The sequence below is a fragment of the Peromyscus maniculatus genome, chromosome 22 (genome assembly GCF_049852395.1).
Source record: "Peromyscus maniculatus bairdii isolate BWxNUB_F1_BW_parent chromosome 22, HU_Pman_BW_mat_3.1, whole genome shotgun sequence".
In the NCBI taxonomy this organism is placed as follows: domain Eukaryota; kingdom Metazoa; phylum Chordata; class Mammalia; order Rodentia; family Cricetidae; genus Peromyscus; species Peromyscus maniculatus.
The window spans coordinates 18,449,175-18,474,761 of NC_134873.1; the positions used below are offsets into that span (position 1 = coordinate 18,449,175).

The 25,587-nt window shown below is 42.9% G+C and overlaps 1 protein-coding gene and 1 long non-coding RNA gene across 19 annotated transcripts in view; one reads left to right on the plus strand and one right to left on the minus strand.

The window, feature by feature from the left end:
* Nucleotides 1-25,587, plus strand: part of LOC121826357 (uncharacterized) — a 73,550-nt gene that overhangs the window by 2,497 nt on the left and 45,466 nt on the right. For 14 of the 18 annotated variants that reach the window (XR_013047213.1, XR_013047212.1, XR_013047201.1 and 11 more), the window contains exon 2: nucleotides 23,928-24,156. This is a non-coding gene — a long non-coding RNA (uncharacterized LOC121826357). Of the gene's footprint in view, nucleotides 1-12,441; nucleotides 12,628-23,858; nucleotides 24,157-25,587 lie in introns of all 18 variants that reach the window. The other 4 variants (XR_013047210.1, XR_013047207.1, XR_013047209.1 and 1 more) reach the window with 2 other exon arrangements.
* Nucleotides 13,399-23,932, minus strand: LOC143270187 (uncharacterized). Its single transcript, XM_076559141.1, has 3 exons — nucleotides 23,798-23,932; nucleotides 22,995-23,090; nucleotides 13,399-22,037 (listed from the first exon to the last, which is right to left on the minus strand). Exons 1-3 carry the CDS (start codon nucleotides 23,914-23,916, stop codon nucleotides 20,915-20,917), a joined length of 1,338 nt encoding a protein of 445 aa, XP_076415256.1. The 5' UTR covers nucleotides 23,917-23,932; the 3' UTR covers nucleotides 13,399-20,914.

Genomic DNA, 25,587 nt, shown 5'->3' on the forward strand with positions numbered 1-25,587 from the left:
TTGTTCTTTGCTTTATATCTAGTATCTACTTATGAGTGAGTACATACCATGCTTGTCCTTCTGGGTCTGGGTTTCCTCACTCAGGATGTTTTCTAGTTCCATCCATTTGCCTGCAAATTTCATGCTGTCATTGTTTTTCTCTGCTGAGTAGTACTCCATTGTGTATATGTACCACATTTTCTTAATCCATTCTTCAAATGACAGGCATCTAGGTTGTTTCCAGGTTCTGGCTATTGTGAATAATGCTGCTATGAACATAGTTCAGCCTGTATCTTTGTGGTATGATTGAGCATTCCTTGGGTATATGCCCAAGAGTGGTATGGCTGGGTCTTGAGGTAGATCGATTCCCAATTTTCTGAGAAACTGCCATACTGATTTCCACAGTGGTTGTACAAGTTTGCACTCCCACCAACAGTGGAGGAGTGTTCCCTTTGCTCCGCATCCTCTCCAACATAGACTGTCATTAGTGTTTTTGATCATAGCCGTTCTGACACGTGTAAGGTGATATCTCAGAGTTGTTTTGATTTGCATTTCCCTGATGATTAGGGATGATGAGCATTTCTTTAAGTGTCTTTCAGCCATTTGAGATTCTTCTTTTGAGAATTCTGTTTAGCTCTTTAGCCCATTTTTTAATTGGACTGTTCAGTATTTTGATGTCTAGTTTCTTGAGTTCTTTATATACTTTGGAGATCAGTCCTCTGTCAGATGTGGGGTTGGTGAAGGTCATTTCTCATTCTGTAGGCTGTCTTTTTGTCTTATTGACTGTGTCTTTTGTCCTACAAAAGCTTCTCAGTTTCAAAACGTCTCATTTATTAATTGTTGTTCTCAGTGTCTGTACTACTGGTGTTGTATTTAGGAAGTGGCCTCCTGTGCCAATGTGTTCAAGAGTACTTCCTACTTTCTCTTCTGTCAGGTTCAGAGTAACTGGATTTATGTTGAGGTCTTTGATCTACTTGGACTTGAGTTTTGTGCATGGTGACAGATAGGGATCTCTTTGTAATCTTTTACATGTTGACATCCAGTTATGCCAGCACCATCTGTTGAAGATACTTTCTTTTTTCCATTGTATAGTTTTGGCTTCCTTGTCAAAAATCAGATGTTCATATGTGCATGGATTAATGTCAAGGTCTTCAATTCAATTCCATTGGTCTGTATGTCAGTTTTTTGCCAGTATCCAGTTCTTGAATTGCTTCTGTAGCTTTGGCAGCCTTTGAACTTGCCATCCTCATTGCTCAGCCTCTCGAGAACCTGGGGTTACAGGCCTTCACTTGAAGGCAGAACTCTAGAGATAGCCTGTTGTCTAGCATGTAAGAGTCACTAGATGGGTTCCAGCAATTCATATAGCCTTTTTCTATTATTGGCAATATTTCCTGTGTCAAAAATGGTGTCCTTGTCACCTTGTCTTCCTACCACTCAGGCATTAAAACCATGAGGTCTGCTGAGAAGCAAGTTCCAGGTCAGCCCTGGCTGTATGAGACCCTGTGTCAAAAAAGAACCAACAATAAAAAGTGTGTGTGTGTGTGTGTGTGTGTGTGTGTGTGTGTGTGTGTGTGTGTGTGTATGTGATAAATGTGGGTTCCTTTGTGGCTTTTTGAAACAGGGTGTCTCTCTTTGTAGCCCTGGCTGTCATGGAACTTGGTAAGGGGACTTAGACTGGCCTGGAACTCACAGAGATCACCTGCCTCTCTCTGCCTCCTGAGTGTTGGAATTAAAGGGGTGCATCATCACACCCAACCTACATGTGGATTTTTTTTTTTTTTGAGTAAAAGATTGATACCTTTCCTGGAATTTTAAATTTATCTTTACTTATTTATACTAGGGAACAAATCCAGGACTTGAACATGTAGGCAAGTGCTCACCCACTGAGTTTACATCCTTACCTCTCAGTTCAAAAGGGCTATATTAACTAGAAAGAAAAAAAAAGGTTGAGAGACCATCAACTACTGATCACAGGATTCTGGCAATTGATACGTATATATATTTTCACCAATCCCTTTAATAACTCACAGCACTATACATAAGATTCATGGTACATGCCACCTCAGTACAAAGCCTGTCTCTAGTCAACTCAAGAAGGCCCAACTCAAGCCAAACCAGGGAGACCTCTAAGAGCTTGAGGCCCTAACCAGTGTTGACCAATTTGCCAATGCTTGCCTAAAGTCAGTTCATGACTGGGAACCGGCTCTACATTGGTTCTGCTCAAAGTCCATGCCTCTGACCCTACATGGAGCAATAGCAATGGCATTATGTGACAGACATTTCCTGGGGAAACACAGAGACACAACACATTCATCTACTCACCCCAGTAAGAGAGCCCACAACAGACCAAAGTATCCGGGACTGTGGGGGTCCAGCCCCTCGATAGTACCTTCCCAGGGTCCAGGAAAAATCTACAACCAACTGATAATTAATCTTTGATAAAAAGAAATGAATCTATGTACACAAAACTCCTTAGTCCATACACTTTATTCTTCTGAGTCAGTTCTCTCTCTACAAGCTTCTATTCTGCTCTCATGTCCAGCTCCTTTCTTGCCTGATTTCTCTCTACATTTACCTGCTGTCCCCTCTAGGTTCTATTTTATTGCTTCATCTTAGTTCTACCCCTTTAGGTTCTCATCCATCTAGTTCTTTCCCATATCAGCTCCTCTCCCATCTCCTTCTCTCTCACCTTGTTTTTCCCCATCTGGCTGTCCCTCATCTTCCATCTCATTCTTCTAGTACTCTCTTCAGTACTCTCTTCTAGCCCTTCAATCTAGTTCTTCCCCATCTCAGTTTGTTCCTCTGTACCTATCTAGTTCTTCCATTCTCTTTTCTCTTCTCCGTCTCCTTATTCTCTCAGTTCTCTATGTTCCTCCTAAGTCTCCCAGGAATCCAGTTATAAACCCAAGCAATAACAATCCCCTGGTCGAGCAAGGTCACCAGGCTTGAATTCTAAGGGGTCATAAAGGCAGGTAAGCATTTTCCTCAGGCAGTGACCACCAGGCTTTCTTTTACAACCCAAACTGGGAGTGGTGAAAGAGGAGGTCAACTGAGTGCTAACGACCGTTAGTGTATGAAAAAGGAGATCTATGTGCTCAGGCTACATTCCTAGAAGTGGTTAGGTAAGAAGTTAGGGGTCTATAAAGTTAGTAAGGCTGTAAGAAAGGAGGGTCTGAGCTAAATTGTGTAAAGCTGTTACTTAAGGTCCACCTGACCTAGGCGGTGTCTCCATGTAGAATTTACCTTAAATCAGGAGACTAGCATGTGGTGGTCTGGACTGTTATTTCTGTTAGTCCTTGAAAGTGGCTAAGGGATATATCTGATTCCAGTGCTGAAAGGGGAGAAACAGATGGGCTGGGGGGAAGGAAGCCTTTCCTGAGGCTGTTCTCCAAATACCTAGAATGTGTATGTCCAGAGAGTGATCAGTCCACACAGTTAGCAATTCTTAGGGAAAAATCAATTGGGAAAACTATGAAGGCACACATGATTTTCATAACAGAAGACAGCTGATATATAACAAGCCAAATAACACCAAAAGCTCCTTGGAATTTGGCTTCCTCTGGAGGAATTCCCTGATCCCTCCAGGTAGTGGCTTTGCCATAACCAGCTGAGTTCTTATGATATATATATTCCTGTGACCCATAGCAGTTTCCGTTTTTTTCATATAGTGAAAAAAAATAAGGATAATGTTTCATTCTCTCTAGGGCTGTGAACATGTATGTAGATAAACTCAAATTTGGAGATGACTTGAAAAATTATAAGTAATAATTAATATTGATATTTAATCAATATTGTATCAATAATATATATATTTATAATCAACAGTCTATATAGATGGCAGGCTGAGGAGTAATTTAACCATCTAATAAATATAATAATATATATAAACATAATAAATAAATAAAATAGGTATAGTTGTATATAGTTAGAATATATCTGTGCCAAAAGGGGAGCAGAGGAGTAACATAAAAAAATCAATCATTAACTAGTATGGCATAATATGGTCAAAAGTGTCTAAATACTATGATTGTGACTTAGCAAAAAGAAATGGTTAGTTTGGAACATTAACTCTATTAATCTTTGATTAGTGGTATTAATTTGGTTAAACTGTGTTTTAAAGAGGGATAGTTAAAGAGTTACCTGAGTTAGTCATGAGCATCTGTGGGAATAAGGCTGCAGCTGAAGCTTACTTAATTTAAATTTATAATCAATGCAATATTAAATAAACTATTAGCTGTGAGAAAACAGTAATAACCTGTGTCAGGGTATACATGGCAAGACTTACACACTGAACAATTGTACATGAGGAGAATATCTGATATATCTGATAATACATAAGTTTCAGGATCATGGGCAGAACTTATACAATTAATAATAGAGCATTTTTTAAGGGCAGTCCAGCCCTTGGGCTGGAGAGTTCAGTTCAGAAATAGGGGTACGTGACAAAGGGGGCTGTAGAAATCTCTCATGGTTATTTCCTGCTGATATGGGGGCAAAGGTGGGGGTCTGAAATGCAGTGGAAACCCAGGAAACACAGGCTGTTTTAGACTCTGTGAGACACGCAGTGTAGCAGAATTTTCTGTCTCGTGGGCTGGAGGGTGGGATGCAGATCTGCAGCTAGACAACATGTCTGTGGTCCAGATGTAGACAACCTGTATCTCTTTAAATGGTTAGAATTTCTGCTGGAAACAAATGTATGTATTAATGGTAGAACATGCAGCCGAGGAGTTTTAAAGAGGAAACTTTTTCTCTTAGGTGTACCTATGGAATATTAAATGCATGGTTAGCAGGTGAGAGGAGATATCAGGCCAAGGAGAGAAGGAAAGTTCCCCTCCCTACCCCAGAGAAGAAAAAGAAAATATGTAAGTGGGAGATGTAAACTGCAGTCAGGTTGCATTCCTCCTGGTCTTTTTGGCTTGTGAGTATTGGCAAATTTTGATCTCCTAGAACTTACAAGAACCTTCTTAATAGACAAAATCTTAGACATGTTAGCAATATAACAGTGGTAAATTTTGTGAGAGCAAAATTATGAATCCTTGGAGTCTCAACAAAACATCAGGATAGGCAGAGAATGAAATGTGATATATACATACATACATACATACGTACATACATATATAGTCTCATTTATCTTTTGACAAAAATTAATAAAATACATTTAGAACAGAATTATTATTTCTAATCATATTTCTATAAGTTTTATACCATTGATGAAAGTTCATCAAAAGGATCTGGAATTGTATCTATTTATTCATATTCAAAGCTCAATATTTAAGAATCTAGAGGTAAATAACAGCCTGTATTTGGACTGGCAGCTTTAGAGCGCCTTTGTCCTGCAGTGGCCTAGTATATGGTGTGACCAGGCGATCCAGGATTCATAAGATGGGTCAATATCCTGTGAAGACATGTAGGCATATCCTCCTCCTGACAGTATGAAAACATCAGGACCTTTTCAAATACCAGTGAGAAGATCACAGAGGCTTAGGTGTGACTTTGTGGCTTGGCCTGGGGGTAATAAGGAATGCCTGTAGTGGGGGATCTGAAAAATTAAGCACCAATTTTTAAGAGCTCTTGAAGTATATGTAAGGCTGTTGTCTATAAATGAGCTCTAGGCCTTCCTAAAATTGGAAAGCAGTGAAATAAATGATGTATTACTTCTTATTTAATAACCATAAATCATAAGGACATAAGCCTCATGGGTGAGCTTCCATTTATAATTTATAATTTAAATTATATTTAATATAATTTAAATTGAATTTATAATTGTTGGACAGACACATGAAAAGGTGCCAGTATATCCTGTAGAGCTATCTGCCCATCTATAGACTCATAAGTTTCATAGTTTGATATAAATGTAATATCATCTGTGCAATAAATGTATTGTAATATATATGTATATACACATATACATACACATATATTATTATTAGTTTGGGGGACTGTGAGGAAGCTATAATTGACAGTTCTGATAGTTAATCTGTATATATAAAATGAGGAACTCTGCTCAATAAATGAGTCCTGGATAAACAGAGTTCGCATTTCCTGCTCTGTATGTGAGCTTTGGCCTCCATCATGGCAGGGTGAGTAGGCAAGCTAGAAGGGAAATGCTGACAATCTTTAGGTTGAGGAGGTATGGCAAAGAAGCAATCTTGTAAATTTATAACCATTGTTATTTTGATTCCTAGGGATGGTAATGGGAGATGGCAAGCCAGGCTGTGAGAATCCCCTTGGCTTTAATAAATTTTATTTAATTTCTTCAGATCCTGTAACGGTTTATAAGCCTGATTTTCTTTAAACAACAAATATTGGGGTGACTGAAGGACTGCTGGGAGGCTTTATATGCCCTATTTTTACGTTTCTCCTCCACCAGACAGGTCACAGTTACAATTCTCTCAGTATTCAAAGGCCATTGTTTGATCCAGAAAGGAGCAATAGATCTTTCTGAAATGTGGTCAGCAGTCGGGGGATAGTGGCTCCTAGGACAAATCCTGATAACCTAGGCCATGTCTGCCATTTATGATTTCTGGAATAATGGGCTCAATTATGCCTTGAGCTTCTTTCCTCAAGTTCCTTTACGTTTAAAACCCATCTGTAGCATTCGAGCTGATATTAGTCCACAGCAGAGATTAGTTACATCCATTAGTTACAGCATGTCTCTTCTCCATAGTGTGTTAGGTTTGGAGGATGACATATGGGCAGAATATGCCATAATTTTATCTATCTGACCATCTTAATATTTTTGAGCTGCTAGCAATACTACTAGATTGACCTAGGCCTATAAAAGATGAAAGAGTAATAATCGTCTTAAGTACTTGACCAATCTTTTCCTAAAATATAAGAAACATCTGTGCTTATGTCTAGCAAGCCAATTATTTTCTTTCCCTGTATTTTAAGTGTTTAGTTGGTTTGGAATATTTAATTTCCTGAACCCAGAAGGCCATATCACTAGAATCCACACCATCAGCTCCCTTAGGCGCTGCCCTGCATGAATCTGAATTGTTTTAGTAGAGAGTTGTACAATGATCTTAATTTCTTCAGTAAGGTCAGGAATCAAACCCTCCAGGGAGGACCTTAATATTTTGTACAGTGGAGGAGCTACAGCCTATTATTAGCCCCAGTGTCCCTTCTGGGGAGGTCAGTAGATTCTTGTATTAAAGCATACATAAGTTCATTCTTAAAGCCTATATATCTATTTCAGACCTCAATAAAAACTTTATCCATACTATGATCTAACTTAGGCTTACATTCTCAGTATCTCTAGGTCATTCACTGAGACTCAGGTATCATTTATAACATATCTAGATGTTTTTATATTTTTCTATTCCAATGGCTTGCACTACATATAAATTATTTCTTAATGTTCTTAAACATTCTTTATATCTAATTCTTTATATTCTTATAAAAACTTTACATCTAAAAGCATTTTTGTATTTAATTCATCAGGAGATATAGGTAATTGATGATTGAGAATAGCCAATGTAAAGTGAATTTTTTTCTTTTTTTTTTTTTTGTTTTGTTTTGTTTTTTTTCAAGATAGGATTTCTCTGTGTAGCTTTGTGCCTTTCCTGGAACTCACTCTGTAGCCCAGGCTGGCCTCAAACTCAGAGATCCACCTGGTTCTGGCTCTGTGCTGGGATTAAGGCGTGCACCACCATTGCCTGGCATGAAATTCTTTTAATAAAGGAACAGTAAAAGGTCATTTTGAAATCTGTTATGTGAGCTATCTTTTACTTGAAATTGGATAGTAAGGCAAATTATCTTTAAAATATCTGGTAAATGGAAATATAATCTAAATGATCTCAAAGCATAGTTTGGACAAAACCCTGGCAATAAGGGATATGGCAGTTTTGTCCAAAGCTTAAACATTTTAAATGTTAGGGGGCTAAGTAATGAATTGATTATATGAAACTTAGCATACTTAGCATGTATATAAATATGATTTTGTATATATTACAGAATTTGATCATTCATGAGATAATCAAGTTTTAATTTGTATCCTAATAATTATCTCTATTAGCCTACAGCTTTGGTACAACTTATTATTAACAGTTTACAGTTTAGGTTGACCAATCAATCAATAAGTTTTATTTCTTAATTATCTTTAGTTAAAGTAAACTTATTCTTTTTTTTTTTAAGATTTATTTATTATTATGCATACTATATTCTGCTGTTTCCATGTATATCTGCAGGCCAGAAGAGGGCACCAGATCTCATTACAGATGGTTGTGAGCCACCATGTGGTTGCTGGGATTGAACTCAGGACCTCTGGAAGAGCAGTCAGTGCTCTTAACCACTGAGCCACCTCTCCAGCCCCAAAGTAAACTTATTCTTAACAATTTATAAGTTAGTTGTCTTTGTAAACTTAGAAATAAGGTTTTATACTTGTCCGGATAGCCTTAAAAATATGAAGTTTGTGGTGAAGTTATTTTAATATAGAAACAGGAGCTCTTATTTAAAAATATAGTATATAAGGAAAGTGACAATTTAATAAATCCTTTAAGGTGTATCATGAAATGAGATAAGCACGGTAAAACCAAACTAAAACGGAGGAGAAATGTTTTGTTGTTGTTGCAGCTGCAGCCGGTTTGTCCGGTCTGTATCTAGCCAGACAGCCGCCAGAAATGGAGAGGGGAGGGGGGGTGGAGACACAGACTGAAGTGAGCTGAGATGCAGACAGCAGACGTGTTTGGAGAGAAGAAGAAGGCAGATGTTTAATATTCCAACCCCCAATCTTTGGGGGGTCTGATGAATCCATACAGGTCTTAGGGCGTCCCCTAACCAGGACCTGTTTTTTTGCAGTGGGTTGACTGAAGTTCTTGTATGTGGCCAAGATTTTTGTAAATTACCAAGAACTTAATAGTCAACCCAAAAAGAAGAAAGAGAGAGAGAAAGACACTTTTTTTTTTTTCTTAAATACAGCAATAGACAAGTTGGGAGTTGCGATTAGTTTTTAAACTGGCACTATCAGGCCTGTGAGGCTTGCATTATTATTGAAATGAAGGCTGCTGGAGCAGAGCTCCTAGCTGGCTACAGGGCAGTTTTGAAGGTTTACAGCTCAAGTTAGCCCTTAGATTCCAGTAGTTTTAGCAAAAAAGGCTGTTTGTAGCAGGATGCTGCTGCTACTATGGAGAACTTAGTGAACTTCATTAGCTCTAGTTTACACTCTTAGGAGGTCTTGTAGTGTGGTGATCTCTTTGTAAGACCCCGAATGAAGTAACAGCAGGTTTCTCCCTAGAAGGGAGGGGTTAGAATCTGTGCCACTTATCATAGTCTGATGGTAAGTCAATTTCATAAGGTTGGCAGCTTTTAGGGGTCTCCTTAATCTTTCCTTACATTTTTTAAGAGGCCTTATGGGATTAAGATAGTCTGTTGTTTCCTTATCTAAGCCTGTAAACTGACCGGAATGCCTTCTGTCTTAAGCCTGTGCCCTGTAACTTCTATCAGAGGATGTTTCTCGCCCCCGCCCCCCCAACGCACACCTCCCAGAGCTGAGGACCTAACCCAGGGCCTTGTGCTTTCTAGGCAAGCGCTCTACCACTGAGCTAAATCCCCAACCCCCAGAAGCTGTTTCTCTTCAGACTCATTCTGACAGTTTGGGGTGGGGGTAATTCATGGCTACTCGCCGTTCCAAATGGGAGGGGGGCAGTTGGTGGCCCTGGGATCTGCAGCATCCTTCAGTGAAGACTGATTGTAGCTGATACTCCAGAAGTCTCCCAAAATCGTACCTCTGGAAGAGTCGAGCCTCTAACTGGGCAACCCTCTGTGAAGCCATACCTCTCTCCCTGGATATGCTCCAAACCTTACTTATCAGTCCCATATCCCCCACCCACCCCACCCACCCCATCCACCCCACCCCCACCCCCCACCCCCGCCGAGTACCTAAACATTTAAATCTGTTCGTGGAGTCAGGTATCGGGACTATGGGAGTCCAGACCCTCAATAGTCCCCTCATTTTGAAACCAATGTCCAATTTGATGAACCAATGAGTTTTGTATTGGGGTCACTAACAAGAGCGTGGGTGAGTGGTGACTTACAAGGAGCAGGGATGGTTGGTTTTAAAAGTGGTGGCAGTGCAATGTTAGCAGCGCTGTTACCATGCGAGAAAAGTCACGAGGTATGACAGAACCCATTCTTAATAGATTAGGGGAAGAAGACAGAAAGGGGTGCTCAGGCCTGTGGAAGACACATGCAGAGAGAGAGGAGGAAGGAGGAGTCTGTGACCGGTGTCTTAAGGACTCCTGCACATGCGCATGGGCTTACGGAGCTAAGCCATGCATGCACATAGATTGCATGATCACACTGTGCACAAATTACGTGATCACACAGCACACAGATTACGTAGGACATAAGGCCCCTTTCTTGGCTACTGAACTGCATGGGCAGTCATTTAGCCAGGAATTCCAACATTCCAAGCTCTTTGCTTGTTATAAAAAATGGTGGGTGAACAGAAATAGGGGTGCTGTGTCTCCCGAGAACTGCTTCCAGCTGACTTGGTGGGCATCGGTTAACTCTTGGGGGGTAGGGAGCTTCTGAAGTAGCCAGCCGTCCTGGGGGTAATGGATTGTCCTCTGCTGCTTTGGAATTGTCTGGCAAGGTGCTGTCCAGGTGGATTCAAGCTGGCTCCGGAGCTTGCTGACCTGTCCAGGTGGATTCTCTGGAGCTCAGAAGAATTTTTAAACATATTAAGAAGCATCCATGGGAAATTTAAAATCTTAAGCTGGTGGCCATGATGCTACAATGTTTACTACTCTGCTATATTGGATATTGGTTGGTGTTAGTGAGAGAGAGAGAAAGAGAGAGGGAGATAGAGAGATTTGGAACATGCTTTTAATTTTTACCTGAGGTATGCCTTATCTGAGACAGATTTTTTTTTTCAAGAAACGATTCATACAATAGCATCTTTAATTTCTTTTTTTTTTTCTAAGATTTATTTATTTATTATGTATACAGAGGAGGGCGCCAGATCTCATTACAGATGGTTCTGAGCCACCATGTGGTTGCTGGGAATTGAACTCAGGACCTCTGGAAGAGCAGTCAGTGCTCTTAACCTCTGAGCCATCTTTCCAGCCCATCTGAGACAGATTTTAAGGCACCTATTTCCTTTATTAGTTTAGCATCCAGGAGACACAGGTGATCGATTGCTGAGGGCAATTAACAGTAATGGATTGTTATATTAAAGTCTGTTTCTTTGCAGAGTCCAAACCCTTTTGAGTCTGGGGTGTAAATACCCTTTGACTGTTACTGTTCCTTACTGCCTGGATATATCTGATGGTTCTCGTCCTCCAGCTCTATGGTGGCCCTGTAACAATTAGCCCAGTAGTTAATTAGAGGGAACCAGGAAGGAAAAGCTTGTGGGTTGGACCTCATTGTTCTGGAACTGGTGGCAAGGCAGTGCATCCTGGTGTCCTCTAGAACTTAGAGAGAGGAAAGAGGGAGAGAGAGAGAGAGAGAGAGAGAGAGAGAGAGAGAGAGAGAGAGAGAGAGAGAGAGAGAGAGGGGGGCCCTGTCTATGTCACTGTGCATGAGGAGGCCCTGCTGACAGGTATGGAATGAGGCAAATGGGGAGCAAGTGAAATAAAGCTCCTTTCTTAGCTAGAAAATCTCTTCCCATTAGGGGCATAGGGCAGGTTGGCACAACTGAAAATCTCTGGGTGAGAGGAAGACCCTTGAAAATGCAGTTAAGTGGTGGGGTCTGGTGAGGTGGGTAAGGTTGTCTCCCTAGCCCAACATTAGGGAAATGAGGAGGAGAGGTGGGACCCCAAAAACTCCCTCAGGACAGAGTAAGTGGCTCAGTGTCCAAGAGGAAGGAATGGATCGCCCCATGCTGTAATGGCTATCTCAGGTTCCCTGTGAGCCCATGGCCACGCCTAAGAGGTTTTGGTCTGATGCTCCCATGCCACGAGGTGCACGAAGGCCATCAGCTCACTAGTGTTCCTCTTGGTGCCACTTCGAACAAGGCTCAACTGATGGCCCCCCACAGGGCACGCACTAGCCTGCCTGGCCTTTTTTTTTTTTTTTTTTTTTTTACCACACATTTAAAACAGGGACTAGAAAGCCTCTATGCAGCCACGTGAATAGTATGTGCCAGCGTTTGGCAATCCTGTTCACGGGCTTTCTCATCTCTCCCATGGTACCTTAAAATGCCACAGCTGAGACTCTGCCTTTGGGGTCAGGGGCCTCCTCTCCAGATGCTTAAGTTAGCCCTGATGCCAGGAAGCTCTGGGAGACATGAGGCAGGTTGGTTTTATTTTTTTTTTTCCCCCCCGAGACAGGTTTTCTCTGTGTAGCTTTGCACCTTTCCTGGAACTCACTTAGTAGCCCAGGCTGGCCTTGAACTCACAGAGATCCGCCTGCCTCTGCCTCCTGAGTGCTGGGATTAAAGGCGTGCGCCACCACCGCCCGGCCAAGACAGGTTTTATTCTGTTTCTTGAATTATGTTTTGTTTTTTGTTTTTTTTTTTAGATTTTGATGGATTACTTGTTTGAGGGAAGCCAAAGGAAGACCCGCCGGGAGGCAGGTTGTAAACTGGGCTTTACACTCCCAATGTGATGTGAACTCATTTGCATGTGTCCTCGCCTGCTTCCAGACCTGTCTGTGCTTCTCAGAGCAGCTTGAGAGTGTGAGAGGAAGAGAGTGGGAGGAGTTAAGGTGAGAGCCAGAGTTGGGCAGAAGTGGCCCCCTGACACTGGAGAGCCCACCCGATACCGGAGAGCAGAGCAGAAGTCAGACAGCAGAAGTGGTTGCATGTGGCACAGAATCAGAAATGGGGAAGGAGGAGGGGTCAGAGCATAGGTAGAAAGCTTGGGGATAAGGTAACTTTTCATTTGCCCATTTGCTGGCAGAAGGTGGATAATTCACGTGAAATATCGGGGTCCAAGCAGTCATTGTGTGGCCATATTTATTGGTATATTTAAGGCATTTCTCAGAGGAGGAGTGAGACCAAGAGGAGGAAGCCTTATGTCCTATGACTGCAGCTGAGAGAAATAAAAAATAAAAAAATTGAAATAAAGAAACAGGATCAGACTCTAGTCCTGGGTATCCCTGAGGTTGGAGAAGGATCTGTGAATCAGCACAAGTTACCTCACCCTTCAAGATGGAGGTAAGGGCCGGAGTTTATGCAGCCCGAGGACCTCCGGGGTTCGGCAGCTAGAACTATATCTCAGGATGTACCTGGGACAATGGCCAGGGAGTGAGTGCAAGGACACACTCACCAATTGGAGAGGCAGGGTTGTGCAGAGCAGTCCTGGGCCAGGCAAAGGAAAAAAAATGAGCAGTCGTAGATGGAGCAAAACCTCGGCACAAGTTCCCGGGCACAGAGCGCCTGGAGGGCTTGCTTCATCACGCAGCCAATGTTAGCTCTAATGCGGTGGAGTCAGCGCCCTGTTACAAGAACAGCCATACAAGAACAGCCACAAGGCATGACAAAAGCCAGTAAGAGTTTTATTAAAAAGGGGGAGACAGGAAACAATGTGACCAGGCCTGTGGAAGATGTGCAGCGAGAGAGATGGGGGGAGAAGATGAAGAAGAGGAAGAGGAGGAGCCTGTACTGGCTTCTTAAGGATTCACCTGCACATTCATGCTCACACTGCGTTGGGACTTCGTAGGGTGCAAGGCCCCTTACTCGGCTACTGATATGCATGTGTGCAGTCACTTAGCTGGGGAGTGGCCAGGAATTCCAACAACCAGTTCCCTACAATCTGTCTTCTTGCTTAGGGTTCACACCTGCTGACCTTTGCTGGGCAACTGGTGTGCTGGCTCCTTTGCTATCCCCTGCTAAACAATAATCCTTGGCTTTTTGTTTGGGGTGCAAGTATTTGGTTGACCACAAATTGTCTGGCCTTGTCCTGTCCTCAGGCTTCTGTAAAAGCCACAATTTTTTTTTTATTAAAAAGTTTTCTATTCATTTTATATAGCAACTACAGATCCCTCTCTCCTCCCGCCCCCCCAGGCCTTCTACCCAATCCATTCCCCATTCCCACCTCTTCCAAGGCAAGGTCTCTCATAGGGAGTCAGCAGACCCTGGTATATTCAGTTGAGGCAGGTCCAAGACCCTCCTCCCTGCATTGCCTTAGGCCCTGGAAAAGCAGCTGGAATAATGTGGACTGGGAGGATTTCTTAGCTTGTCTCTTCGAAGAAACAGTGCTTGTTTGAACGGTTTCAACACTCTTGCTTCGTGATGGACACATTATTCTAAAAAGACTCTCTTCTGGGGTTCCACTATTCTTGTAGAGCTTTGTGTTTTGTGTTTTAAGTCCCTTGATGGTTTCCTTCATTGGATATTTTAAGCCAAAGGTCTTTTTGAGGCTTGATTTCGACCATTTTTCTTCCTGATCACTTTCAAAGCCATTCTCGGATACAGAGTGAACCTGACGGAATTCACGGTGCTCAGAGTCTTCGGCATCTGTCTTGCCGACCACACCATGGCTTTCCAATTGCTTTTTTCTAATGTGCACTTGGACAGAAGCTGGAGCCTGGAAAGATCAGGCCTGGAAATCTCTTGGAGTGGTTGGACTCTTGGAAGCTGGAGGATAGATTTTAGCTTTCCTTCGTGATGGTGATGTAGTGCTCTTCCATGCATCTGCTCTTTTTCTTCCACGATGCTTTGAGACTTGAGGTCTTTTCCCAGTTCTCAGTCTAAAGCCAAGATGCAGCCGAATCTCACCATGGCCTTCAGGGGTGCTTAAAAGGTGGATCTGTGGGTAGATGAGAAGATATGGACCAAAAGCAGACTGTAACTTATAACAGCAATTAATTCCTGAACATCGGCCACACTGCAAGCAGATGGGATAATTCAGGACAAGACCTGATGAGAAAGGAGGAGGGACATTGTGGGGTACTTGACTCTCTAAGAGTTTTGCTGCTATTTTTAGCTGTAGATCTTTTAGCAGATGGAGCTGTTCTGAGATATCCCTCTTGGCCTGGGAAGAACGACTTGCTTTGAGGGAGTGGTGAGAGTCAGAAGGCCTTGTCTGTGATTCACTCTGTGAGTCTTTACTCTGATCACTGGAAACAGCGTCTTCCCTATTGTAAAGTATCTTGAGAGAAGACTCCGGCTTCATTAAGGCAGGAAACTGGGCCTGATTCCCAGTCTTCCATTTCCATTTATTGAGGCTTTGTCCTCAGAAATGAGTTAGATTTATATCTTGCCACTGTGGCCCAGGTTTACAGTCTAGTTTGACAGGTCGAGTTTTGGTACCCGTAACTAACCAATACATGGTTTACCTTTCAACTGTGAGCTGTGACTTAACTTAGTACATTTCATATTTTAGGACTCTATTTCAGGTGTCAAGTCAGAACAGTTTGCATGTCGAAACTGGGGCCTAGAGCTGTTCTGAGATTTCATACTTTGAGGCTTTGTCTGAAGTGCCAACTCAGAAGATTTCCACATTTCAACTCTACATTGTTTTGTGATTGTGGCCTTTGGCTTATTGCCCCATATTTTACTTCTGAGGACTGTGACTCTTGTTTAAACACTAAAGGTGTCTCAGTTTGAGGCTTTGTCTTGAGGATGACCCTAAGGAATTGAGGTGTATTCCAGGGTTCAATACAAGAGAGCTCCTGTCTTCTAAGCAAAACCTGGGTTTGAATGTCAATTTTATATTATTGATCTTTGACCTTAAGGTTGGGTCACATGCTTTCATATTTCTAAACTGTTTCTCAGAATTAAAATCAATAGTTTTGGACCTCTGAGACTGATGTTCCTGGGTTGACCCTGAAGGTTGTTTACCTTGTGACTTCGGCCTTGTAGTCAACTCATCGGAATTCTTCACATCTAGTTGTACTGAGGGTTTTAACTCTTTAGCTGTGACATCTTGAGGTGGTAACCTAAGATTCAGTGTAGATTTATTAACTTGACAGTCAGACAGTGGTATCCAAAGAACAGATTTTGTATTTTCAAGCGGTGGTCCCTGATGTAATGCCACAGTTTTCCCACACTGAGACTGTAGCTCTGAGGTTGATGTGATGTTTTCCCCTTCTTGTAGCTCTGGTCCTGGGGACAACTCAGGGGTCTTCACACACTGTACTTGTGGCCCAAGGTTAAAATCCACGGATTTTTTTCCTTGAGGTTTTGGCCCTAGAGCCATCTCTGATGTCTTCCCACCTTCCAGTTGTATGGATGGCTTCCGTTCTGTAGATTTGACATCTGGAGATGGTGACCCACTATTTAATCGTAAAAATGTCACACCGTGGAATTCAGGTCTTAGTATCCATTGGATGGATCTTATACTTTCTACCTGTGTCTCTTTGTTTAGCTGATCAGTTTTGATCCCTTGAGGCTGTGGCTTGGAAGTTAAGTTAAAAGTTTTGGTTTTCTGCAGCCCTAGTGCTAACGGAGAGTTTTTTACTTGCTGTAACTGTGACTCAAGATGAGACTCTCCGGATTTTTCTCCTTGAATTATTGACCTGACAGTCAAATCAGATGACCTCCCACCTCTCCGTTGTGTAGACGGCTTCCATTCTGTAGGGCTGGCACTTTGAGACTGTAACCTAAAGTTTGACCCTATACATTTCTCCCTTTGAAACTCAGATACTGGTATCCACTGAACAGATTTTGTACTTGCACTTTGTGGTTCTGTATTTAGTGCCACAGTTCTCCCATCCTGAAGCAGTGGCTCTAACATTGGCTCCAAGGCTTTCACATGGTACACCTCTGATTCTGGGGTCAATAGACAAGGTTTCACACTTAGTACCTGTGGCCCATATTGGACCTCTTGAGCTTTTACATTATGAACAACTGGTTCAGGAGCCAATTCAAATGAGGGTGCATCTTTACATTGTAGTTTAGAGCTGAGCTCTATGGGTTTTCTACCTGCAGGTTTGGGTTCCTGATCTGACCCCATAGAGAGCATATCTTCTGACTCCAACTGTTTGTTGAGCTGGTCGAACATCCCACCTTTCCACCCTGATGAGCTTATGTCTTCATCCTGTCCAGCCTCAAGAGTTAAATCCATGGTGCCCTCCCTTGATACTGTTGTGTAGAGACTAAATCCATGAATCTTACTCCTTGGATCGTTGTGTTTTGGCTTTATTCACAGGTTTTAGACTTTGCTGCTTCAGACATGAGACAATCACACGTTTGCTATCTTGTGTTTGTGGCTGTGAAGTCAGTTCCTTGGCTTTTACATTGTGTTGATGAGGCTCTTGCAACACCTCCATAGGCTTATCTTGAAACAGCATCCCTGGTACAAAAGTCCCGGGATTCTCCCCTTGCTTCTTTGGTTCAACCAACCCCACAGTTTTCAAATCTTGAATTCTTGAACCTGGAATCAACTTCACAGATTTCATCCATCTGACTGGGAACTACTTGGGGATATCACTGTAGATTTTATCCTCTCTAGACATTGTCCTAGAGTTAAGACTGCAGATTTCCTGTCTTCTAACTGTGGTCCTGAAGGTGGTAACTCAGATTTTAAACCTTTCAAGGTAGAGCCTGGAAGCAGCTCCTCATTTATCTCCTGCTTGTGTCCCTGGGGTTGACAGCTTAGATTTGACTTTTCCCAACTCTGACTTTGACCTTAACTCCATAGTTTTGAGATAATTGGGTGTTTCATACTGCAAAACTCTGATAGTTCTGGAGGCAACACAAGCTTCTTATCTTCAACCTGTGTCTCTTGGCTTAATGGCCAAAACAGTTCTGGCATCAATGCCCGAGGCTTCCTATCTTGAAGCTGAACACCTGGCATGAACTGTACACATTTGAAACCTTGGTGCTAGGGCTCTGGATCGCATCAGAGAATCTCACATGTTGCAAGCATGGTCTTACATTTATGTCTACTGGCTTCCCAGGTTATGGTTGTAGCTGTGGTTCTGGAATCTTTGGCCTCATGATAAAATCTGATGATCTGGTTTCTGGCCCCAGAGAACATGGTATTTCATCATGAGATTTCACACCATAATGTGGGGGCCCTGACATGAAATTTACTGGGTTTTCTCCTTGAAGAAGTAGCCCTTGATACAACATTGGAAACTGGACACTTTGCAATTTGGGCCCTGGAATCAATTTCAAATTGACACTGAGCTGCTGTGGCCTAGATTTAACTCCACAGATTTCACATTTGGGGACTGTGTCCCCTCAATCTGTTCCTTCAGTGATAAACTTTGTAGACGTGGCTCTGGTTTTGTCTTTTCAGGATCTACCTCTCCTGCAGATGACAGCTGTATTACATTTACAGAGTTCTCCTTTTGCAACTGTGATTCTCTATCCATTTGCCTAGACTTTATTTCCTGGACCTGTGGCCTTGGGATCACATCTTTAATATGTGGTTTGGGTCCTGTAGTTCGTCCTGCAGGTTCTACAACTTGTACAGGTGGTTCGGTGATTACTTCTGCAGACTTCATATTCTGGGCAAAGGACTCTGATTTCTCACCTTGCACTCCTGGTTCTAGACTAAACTCCAGAGATCTCACTTCTGAATATAGGTCTATGATGGTTCCCTGGGTATCATCAACTTTAGAGAATGTCAATCTGAAGGTCTCTGTGTCTTCATCTTCTGGTTTCAGAGTTCGTTCTGGTGGGTTAGTAACTTCTAAACCTGGTTCTAGGGTCACCTGAACAAACTTCACATCTGGGGGCTGTGGCTCTGGGGCCATCACTCCTGAGCTCATAGTTTGCGTTTCTGAATCTAGTAGCAAATCCAGAGTATCTTTAGTTGCACTTCCTGATTCTGGAGTCTCTTCCATCTCTTTTACAACTTGGGTCCCAGGTTCAAGAGTCTCTTGGAGTGGTGGTGAGTTCATCTCCACAGATTCTGAGGTCTGGTCAATGGTGCTGGAGTCATCCCCAATGATGATTGTGGCAACGGAGCAGATTCTTCTACCTGCTGGCAAGGTTCAGAGGTCACCCTTGTTTCTGAGGATGGATGCTGTAGGGTCAGTCCTTCAGATTCTAGGAAATGATAACTTGGTTTGGGGGTCGCTTCTAAAGATTTTGTTGCATAAAAGTGTGTGCTTGGGATCAGTTCACCAACTTCCATACTCTCCACCTGTGCCTCAGGAAGTAGACTCCTACCTTCTACATATGGAGTCTTTGTATCCTCAAGCAGTGGTACAGAGGCTATCTTATCAGAGCCAGTGATTTGTGAACATGGTTCTGGGGCCAAGTTCACAGATTTTATATCTTCAAGTGATGGTCTGGAGTCAACTCCACCAATTTTATATCTCCTTGTATCTCCTGTGATAGGGCTGAAAGAGCTTCTCCCATACCTTGAAACTGAGAATCAGAAATCAAATGTACTGATATATTACTGTGCAACTGTGGACCTGGGGCCAATCCAGCAGACTTTTTGTTTTGGAGTTGTGGTTCAACTGTCAGCTGGCCAGCTTTCACATCTTGAAACTGAGACTCAGGGGCTGATGGCACAGATGTCTCACTTTGCAGTTGTGGTATGGGGGTTAATTCCTCATATTGCATATTCTGCTGATGCAGTTCTGGGGCCAAATCTATACATACCACTGTTGAGGTTGGTGGTCCATATTTTTCCATTTCTGGGACTAAATCTGTGGTTATGTCCATAGATTTCATACTTTGCAATCTTGGATCTGGGATTAGGTGCTCAGATTTTACCTTCTGTAGTTCTGGGGGTGAGTCCACTGAATCCCTAACCTTATGCTGTGGGATTGTGCTCCCCCCCAAATATTCCATTTCCTGAAGCAGTGGTATGACTGGCCCTACTTCAGCTTCTGGAACTTGATGCTTTTGGCCCCTTCCTATAGGTACTGCACCTTGATCTGGTGGTGCTGGGATTGTTCTCGTGGATTCCATTATTTGATGATGTGACTTTGGTGTCTCCATAGGATCCTTCACTTGTGGCCAATTCAACCCCATAGTTTCTGTCATGTTGTGACTTTGCCTTGGGCTCACCTCTGAACAGTTTAAGTCTTGGTGCCATGGGGTGAACTCTGAAGGGTCTGTGACCTGATGAGACAGTCCTGGAGTCAGTGACACACACTCTGTGCCTCGAGATTGTGGCATAGTCCCCACGGAGACTCCAACTTGACCCTGTAACCCAGAAGGCAATTCCAGAGCCTCTTTGATTTGAGGCTCTACAATTTGTAGTGGTGTGATCATTTCTGTGGGAGATGCCTGGACTAGTGGGGTCACCTTTAGAACATGCAGGGACTGACCTGATGGTAGTAGGTCATCTGTCATTCCTGGTGGTTCCAGAACTTTAGATGGTGGCTGTGGAGGTATGCTTCTAGATTCTACAGTTCCTACTGGGACAGTAGTAGTCGGAACATCTGGTTGAGCTGACACTGGGGTCAAATTTTCAGCTGGAGGCTGTGAGCCTCGGATCAAAGCCCTAGATTTAGTAATGTGTGGCTGTCCTAGTGGAATCATCTGCATAAAATCCATGGCTTGTTTTGCCACTGGAGACACTACTGTATCTTCAGTGGCTTCAGGCAGTACACTTGAGCTAATTTCCATTGCATTTTGATGTACTGGACTGGGAGTAATCCTGATGTGTTTTGTGGCTTGATTCTGTGACCCCAAGGTCATGGTCAGTGTTCCCATGTCTTTATGTTGAGGCTGGGGAATCATTTCCACAGCTTCCACAACTGTCTGCTGTGGCCCTAGACTTACACTTCCTGGTCTTATGGCTTGATAGTTATGCAATGTATCTGTCTTCAGTGATTCCATGACTTGGTATTGTGGCTCTGGGGCTATTCCTACTGGTTCTATGCCATGTGGACTTAATTTGTCAATCATCCCCATGGAATCTGTGACATGAAACAATGCCACAGGAGTTACCTTCATGTCATCTGTGACTTGACTCAGTCTTGAGGCCATGCTCTTTAATCCCGTGGTTTGATCCTGATGATGGGTTACTTCTATCGGTTCAATTACTTCATTCAATGGCTGAGGAGTTATACTCACTGTTTCTGCTTGATTTGGTCGCTGTGGGGAAAACCCCACAGAGTCTATCACCTCCAACTGTCATTCTGGGTTGATTCCCATTAAGTCCATAACCTGAAGCAAGGCCAGTGGAGTGACCTTTATGCTGTCAGTGGCTGAAGGTGGTATCTTGGGTGTCAGCTCCTTATGTGTCTGTACCCTTTTTTCTGGAAGACCTATGAACTTCTGCTCTATATTCAGCTCTAACACATGCTTTGAATCCTTTTTCACTAAAGCTTGTTCTTCCTGAATTATGTTAACCCCTAAATTTCTGGGAGATGGAGTGCCTGTTGATATTACTAAAGGATTATATCTAGGTTCTTGGTGGTCATCCTGGGGTTGTGACTCCCTGTTTGAGGCAAATGGCTGTGAAATGATTGCTTCCGTCCTATGGACTTCAGAATTCACCCCAATGTTCATGTGGAGATGAAATGATGGAGGATCTGGAGATGTGTTGGTATTTTGGTCAGCACTCTGAGGAATGAGTGTAGGTAACTGAGTTTTCGGGAGCTCTTCTTCAGGGACTCCTTGTACATCCATCAAATGATTGAGTATGTTCCAGGATTTCTTCACGGGCAGAGGCACCACTTCTTGCTGCAAAGTAGAAACCTTCTGAGACATATGTCCTTCCAGTTCTCCTCTGATCAAAGGAGAGAGCTGGAGTGGAGCCCATACCAGGGGTCCTGGACTCTCATCCAAATCAGAATCTGACCCATGATTTGATTGAAAATGAGTCTCTCCCTTATCTTTTGTTTTCTCTTGCTCACAAGGATCTAAGGATTCTAAAATAGAGCTAATGAAGGAATTTTGAGCTTGTAAGGGAGGAAGAAGTGTCAAATTCGGAGAAAGAGCTGATTTCTCAGGATCTGTCAGCCGAGAAGTAGGCAGGGCTGTGCCAGGGCTCCTGGGCATAGATGGTTCCTTCTGGGAGGAAACAGGTCCACTATCGCTCTGCAATTGCCAAGCTGTTCCTTCATGAAACATTGGAAGATAAGACAGGCTCGAGCTGTTGTTGGATGATGCAGAGGACATGCTGTAGTCAGTAGAAGGCTTTCCCTTTTTACAGTAACAGCTGGGTGGTACAGCCTCCTGAACCACAACATCAGAGACGGAGGAAGAAGTCACATCTCGGGATTCTGAAACATTCAGCTCCATAAGCGTTGATCTGAGAAACAAAGAGAAATGTTTTCATTTTCTTTGGAATCAGGAGGGAAATTAGAGAGAATGAAGGGAGCGGCTATTTCAAATCCAAAATATTTCTGGTCTAAGGGAGAATGAGGGAAAAGAGGGGTTGCATTCACAAACGTCAATCATTTATGTAAAGAATTCCTCCACCAAGAGCAGAGGAGTCGAGTCCGTCAGTAGCGTACATGCTATACCAATAGAGAAGCTGAGTTCCCTCCCTAGAGCCCACAGGAAAAGAAAAGAACACAGTGCCCCAGTGCCAGGCAAGCAGAGACAAGTAGATGCCCTGGGCCTCACTGGACAGCCAAGAATAATCAGTGAGTCCCAGGGAGTGACTCTACCTCACAACACAAGGTGGATGGCTCCCGAGAAATGACACCCAAGTTTTACACAACACACACACACACACACACACACACACACACACACATCTGTGCTTGGCTTGGCGTGAGTTTGAGCCCTAAGACTCACATGTTGGAAGGAGAGAACTGACTCCTGTGGCTTGTCCTCTGACTGCCACATACATGATGTGGCCCTCATGCACAAAAATACAACTGAATTTTTTATATATATACATATACATACATACATGTATATATATTTACACAGTGAGGCCTAGAGAAATAGCTCAGCAGTTAAGAGCAGTGACTGAGTGACTGCTCTTCCAGGGGACCCAAGTTTGAATCCCAACACCCACATGGTAGGCCACAAACATCTGTAACTCCAGTACTGGGGGATCTTATACCCTCTTCTGCTCTCTGTGGGCACCAAGCATGCACGTGGTGCACATACTTACAGATAAAACATAAAATAAATAAAGCTCACAAAATAGTTCTCCACTGCTCCTCAAACTAACTTTTTCCTTTACCTCCTTCCTTTACTCTTTCTTCTCTCTCCCCCCCTCTCTGTCCCCTGCCTAGTAACTCTGTTTCCTGACCTTGCATTATCCAGATGTTGGAAGATCTGTCGCAGACTCCTGTCTATTGACCAGAATACATATTCCTGGGTCCAGTTGGTAGGAAGTCCTGAAATACTGGACACAGCAGAGGATGTCAGTGGGATTGAAGTGACATTACAGGAGGAATAGAAGGATAATTTAGGAGGGAGGCAGTTGGTCTCAGAGTAAATCAAGTCAGAGTGCCAGGTGTTTTACGTAGAGCATTCACAATGAAGATGGTGTCATGGGTAGGAATTTTATTCCTGTGGTGAGCCCCAATGAATATAATGTTTGGGGGACAGGGTTTGTTTCAGCTTACAACACCCAGGTCATTCTCCATTGCTGAGGGAAGTCAGGGTAGGAACTCAGGGCAAGATGGATTCAAGAGGCAGGAGCTGATGCAGAGGCCATGGAGCTGCTTACTGGCTTGCTTTCATGGTTTGTTCACCCTGCCTTCTTTTACCCCCTGAGACCACTAGCTCATGCATGGTTACCCACAGTGAGCTGGACCTACCCACATCAATCATCAATTAAGAAAATCCACCCGGGTATGGTGGCTCATGTCTTTAATCCCAGCACTCGGGAGGCAGAGACAGGTGGATCTCTGAGTTCAAGGCCAGCCTGGTCTACAGAGTGAGGTCCAGGACAGCCAGGGGAAAATGTACTTGCCCACAAGGCAATCTGGGGGGGGGGGGCAATTAAGGTTCCCTCTTCCAAAATGATGGCAGCTTGTATCAAGTTGACAGGAAACTAGTCAGCATGGGTATCTGTCACAGGACAGTCTGTAGACAGGCTCTGCTTACCGTGTCAGATCAGCTGCACTGACGTTCATCTCTGTTTCTTCCAACTGTGAAACTGTAACAGGAGCAAAGAAACTGTTAGCATAGTGACTGCTGACATCATCTAACAGAACCCCCTTCATTTAACAATTAGGGGAGCAAAGATGAAGTCACATCCATCGTGAAGCTGAGGAGTGTACACAGCACACCTATCGAGGTTTGTTTTGCTTCTAAAGCATACTATCCTGTCTTCGCCATGTCCTAGAAGTGACCCATGAGAAGCCCGGAATGGGAACACAGCACTGGGGGACACAGAGATCCTGATACATCTTCCCCTTCAAAGATGGCCATCCCACATCCACATCCGTGGTAGAGGAGTAAAGGTAATGGACCTCCTGCACCAAACTCTGGTTCATCTTTGTCCATTCTCCTCTCCCATATTTTGGGCTCTACATGAAGATGTAGGGACAGAGAAGCCCGAGGAAAGGAAACAATGGAGGATGGAGCTGTTTGACTGACTTTGGAAGGAAAGATGTCAGAGAGATGGGCGTACTCTCCAGGCACACCCTCTTTTTCAACTTTCTTCCCCTTCAAGTGGAAAGAGTCCTAAAGCAGGTCCACAGTTGATCAGTCATCAGCCTTGAGCTGACCCATAAGGATAGAACCCTTCTGACCTGTGAGTTTCCGGATCTGTTTTAGAGATGTGTTTTGTTGCTTAGGAGCCTAGAGAAACACACAAAGAGAAACCCAGTCAGGTTTACGTTCTGGTTTGGGGATTTTATTGACAACACATCTAATCTTACATAGGGGATAGTGATATGTTTTATCAGTTGTCATCTGCAACCATATCATTAGTTACCATCTCATTTATTTCTTTGTGAACAATGGATTAAATATCCTAAGGGACCAGCAAGATGGCTCTGTGGGCACAGGTGTTTGACACCAATTCTGATGACTTGAGTCCCATCTCTGGAGCCCTCATAGTAAAAGGAGAAAAGCATTTGCACAAGTTATGCTCACCTCCACGTGCATGCCATCTGTCCATGCATGCACCCACATGCAAATTAGTAAGTGTTTAAACAAACCTAAGTCCTAGATTATTGTGTGTAGACCTGAGACTCTAGAGGTAAATATGAGTCCTGTGCTCTAGAGACTTGCATTAGTAAGGAAAACAGCCAAGTAAACAGGTAGGATGCCATGTGGGAGCCAGCAAAATGGCTCAGTGGCTGAAGGCATCTGTTGCCAAGCGTTGGCAACCTATGTTCAATCCCTGTGGCCAGTATGGCAGATGAAAAGAACTGACTTGTTTAAAATAACCCTGGACTTGAATTATAACCTATTTTTATGCTCAAGTGTATTATTTCTCCTGCAGTTGTACATAAAATGGCTTTACATTAAAAAAAGGGACAAATACTATAGAATTGTATTACATGAAATATATAGAATATACAAATTCATAGAAACAGAAAGATTAGACGCTATCTCAAGATGGAGAAGAAAGGAATATAGAGCAATGATTTCCTAAGTACAGAACCTCTGTTTTGTGTGATGGAAAAGTCCCACAATGGACATTAGTATCAGGACATAATATCATGAATATAATAAATCAATACAATTAATATAATTAATGAATATCATAAATACAGTTATTGAATCAATACTGCGAATGTAATCAATGAATACCACAAATGTAATTAATATCGTGAGTGTAATTAATGAATACCATGAATATAGATAAATAAACAAATAAATAATAAGAAAGGTCTGCTAGTCACCAAAAGTAACCACAAAAAGAAGTGTAAGGGAGCAATTTA

Excerpts from the sequence above, each read along its gene's own strand:
- LOC143270187 (XM_076559141.1), bottom strand. The coding sequence starts at position 23,916 with ATGAAGGGGGTTCTGTTAGATGATGTCAGCAGTCACTATGCTAACAGT. Across the intron at positions 23,091-23,797 it reads AGTGCAGCTGATCTGACACG|TATTTCAGGACTTCCTACCA; the intron begins GTAAGCAGAGCC and ends TGCTGTGTCCAG. Across the intron at positions 22,038-22,994 it reads CAACATCTGGATAATGCAAG|ATCAACGCTTATGGAGCTGA; the intron begins GTCAGGAAACAG and ends TTTGTTTCTCAG.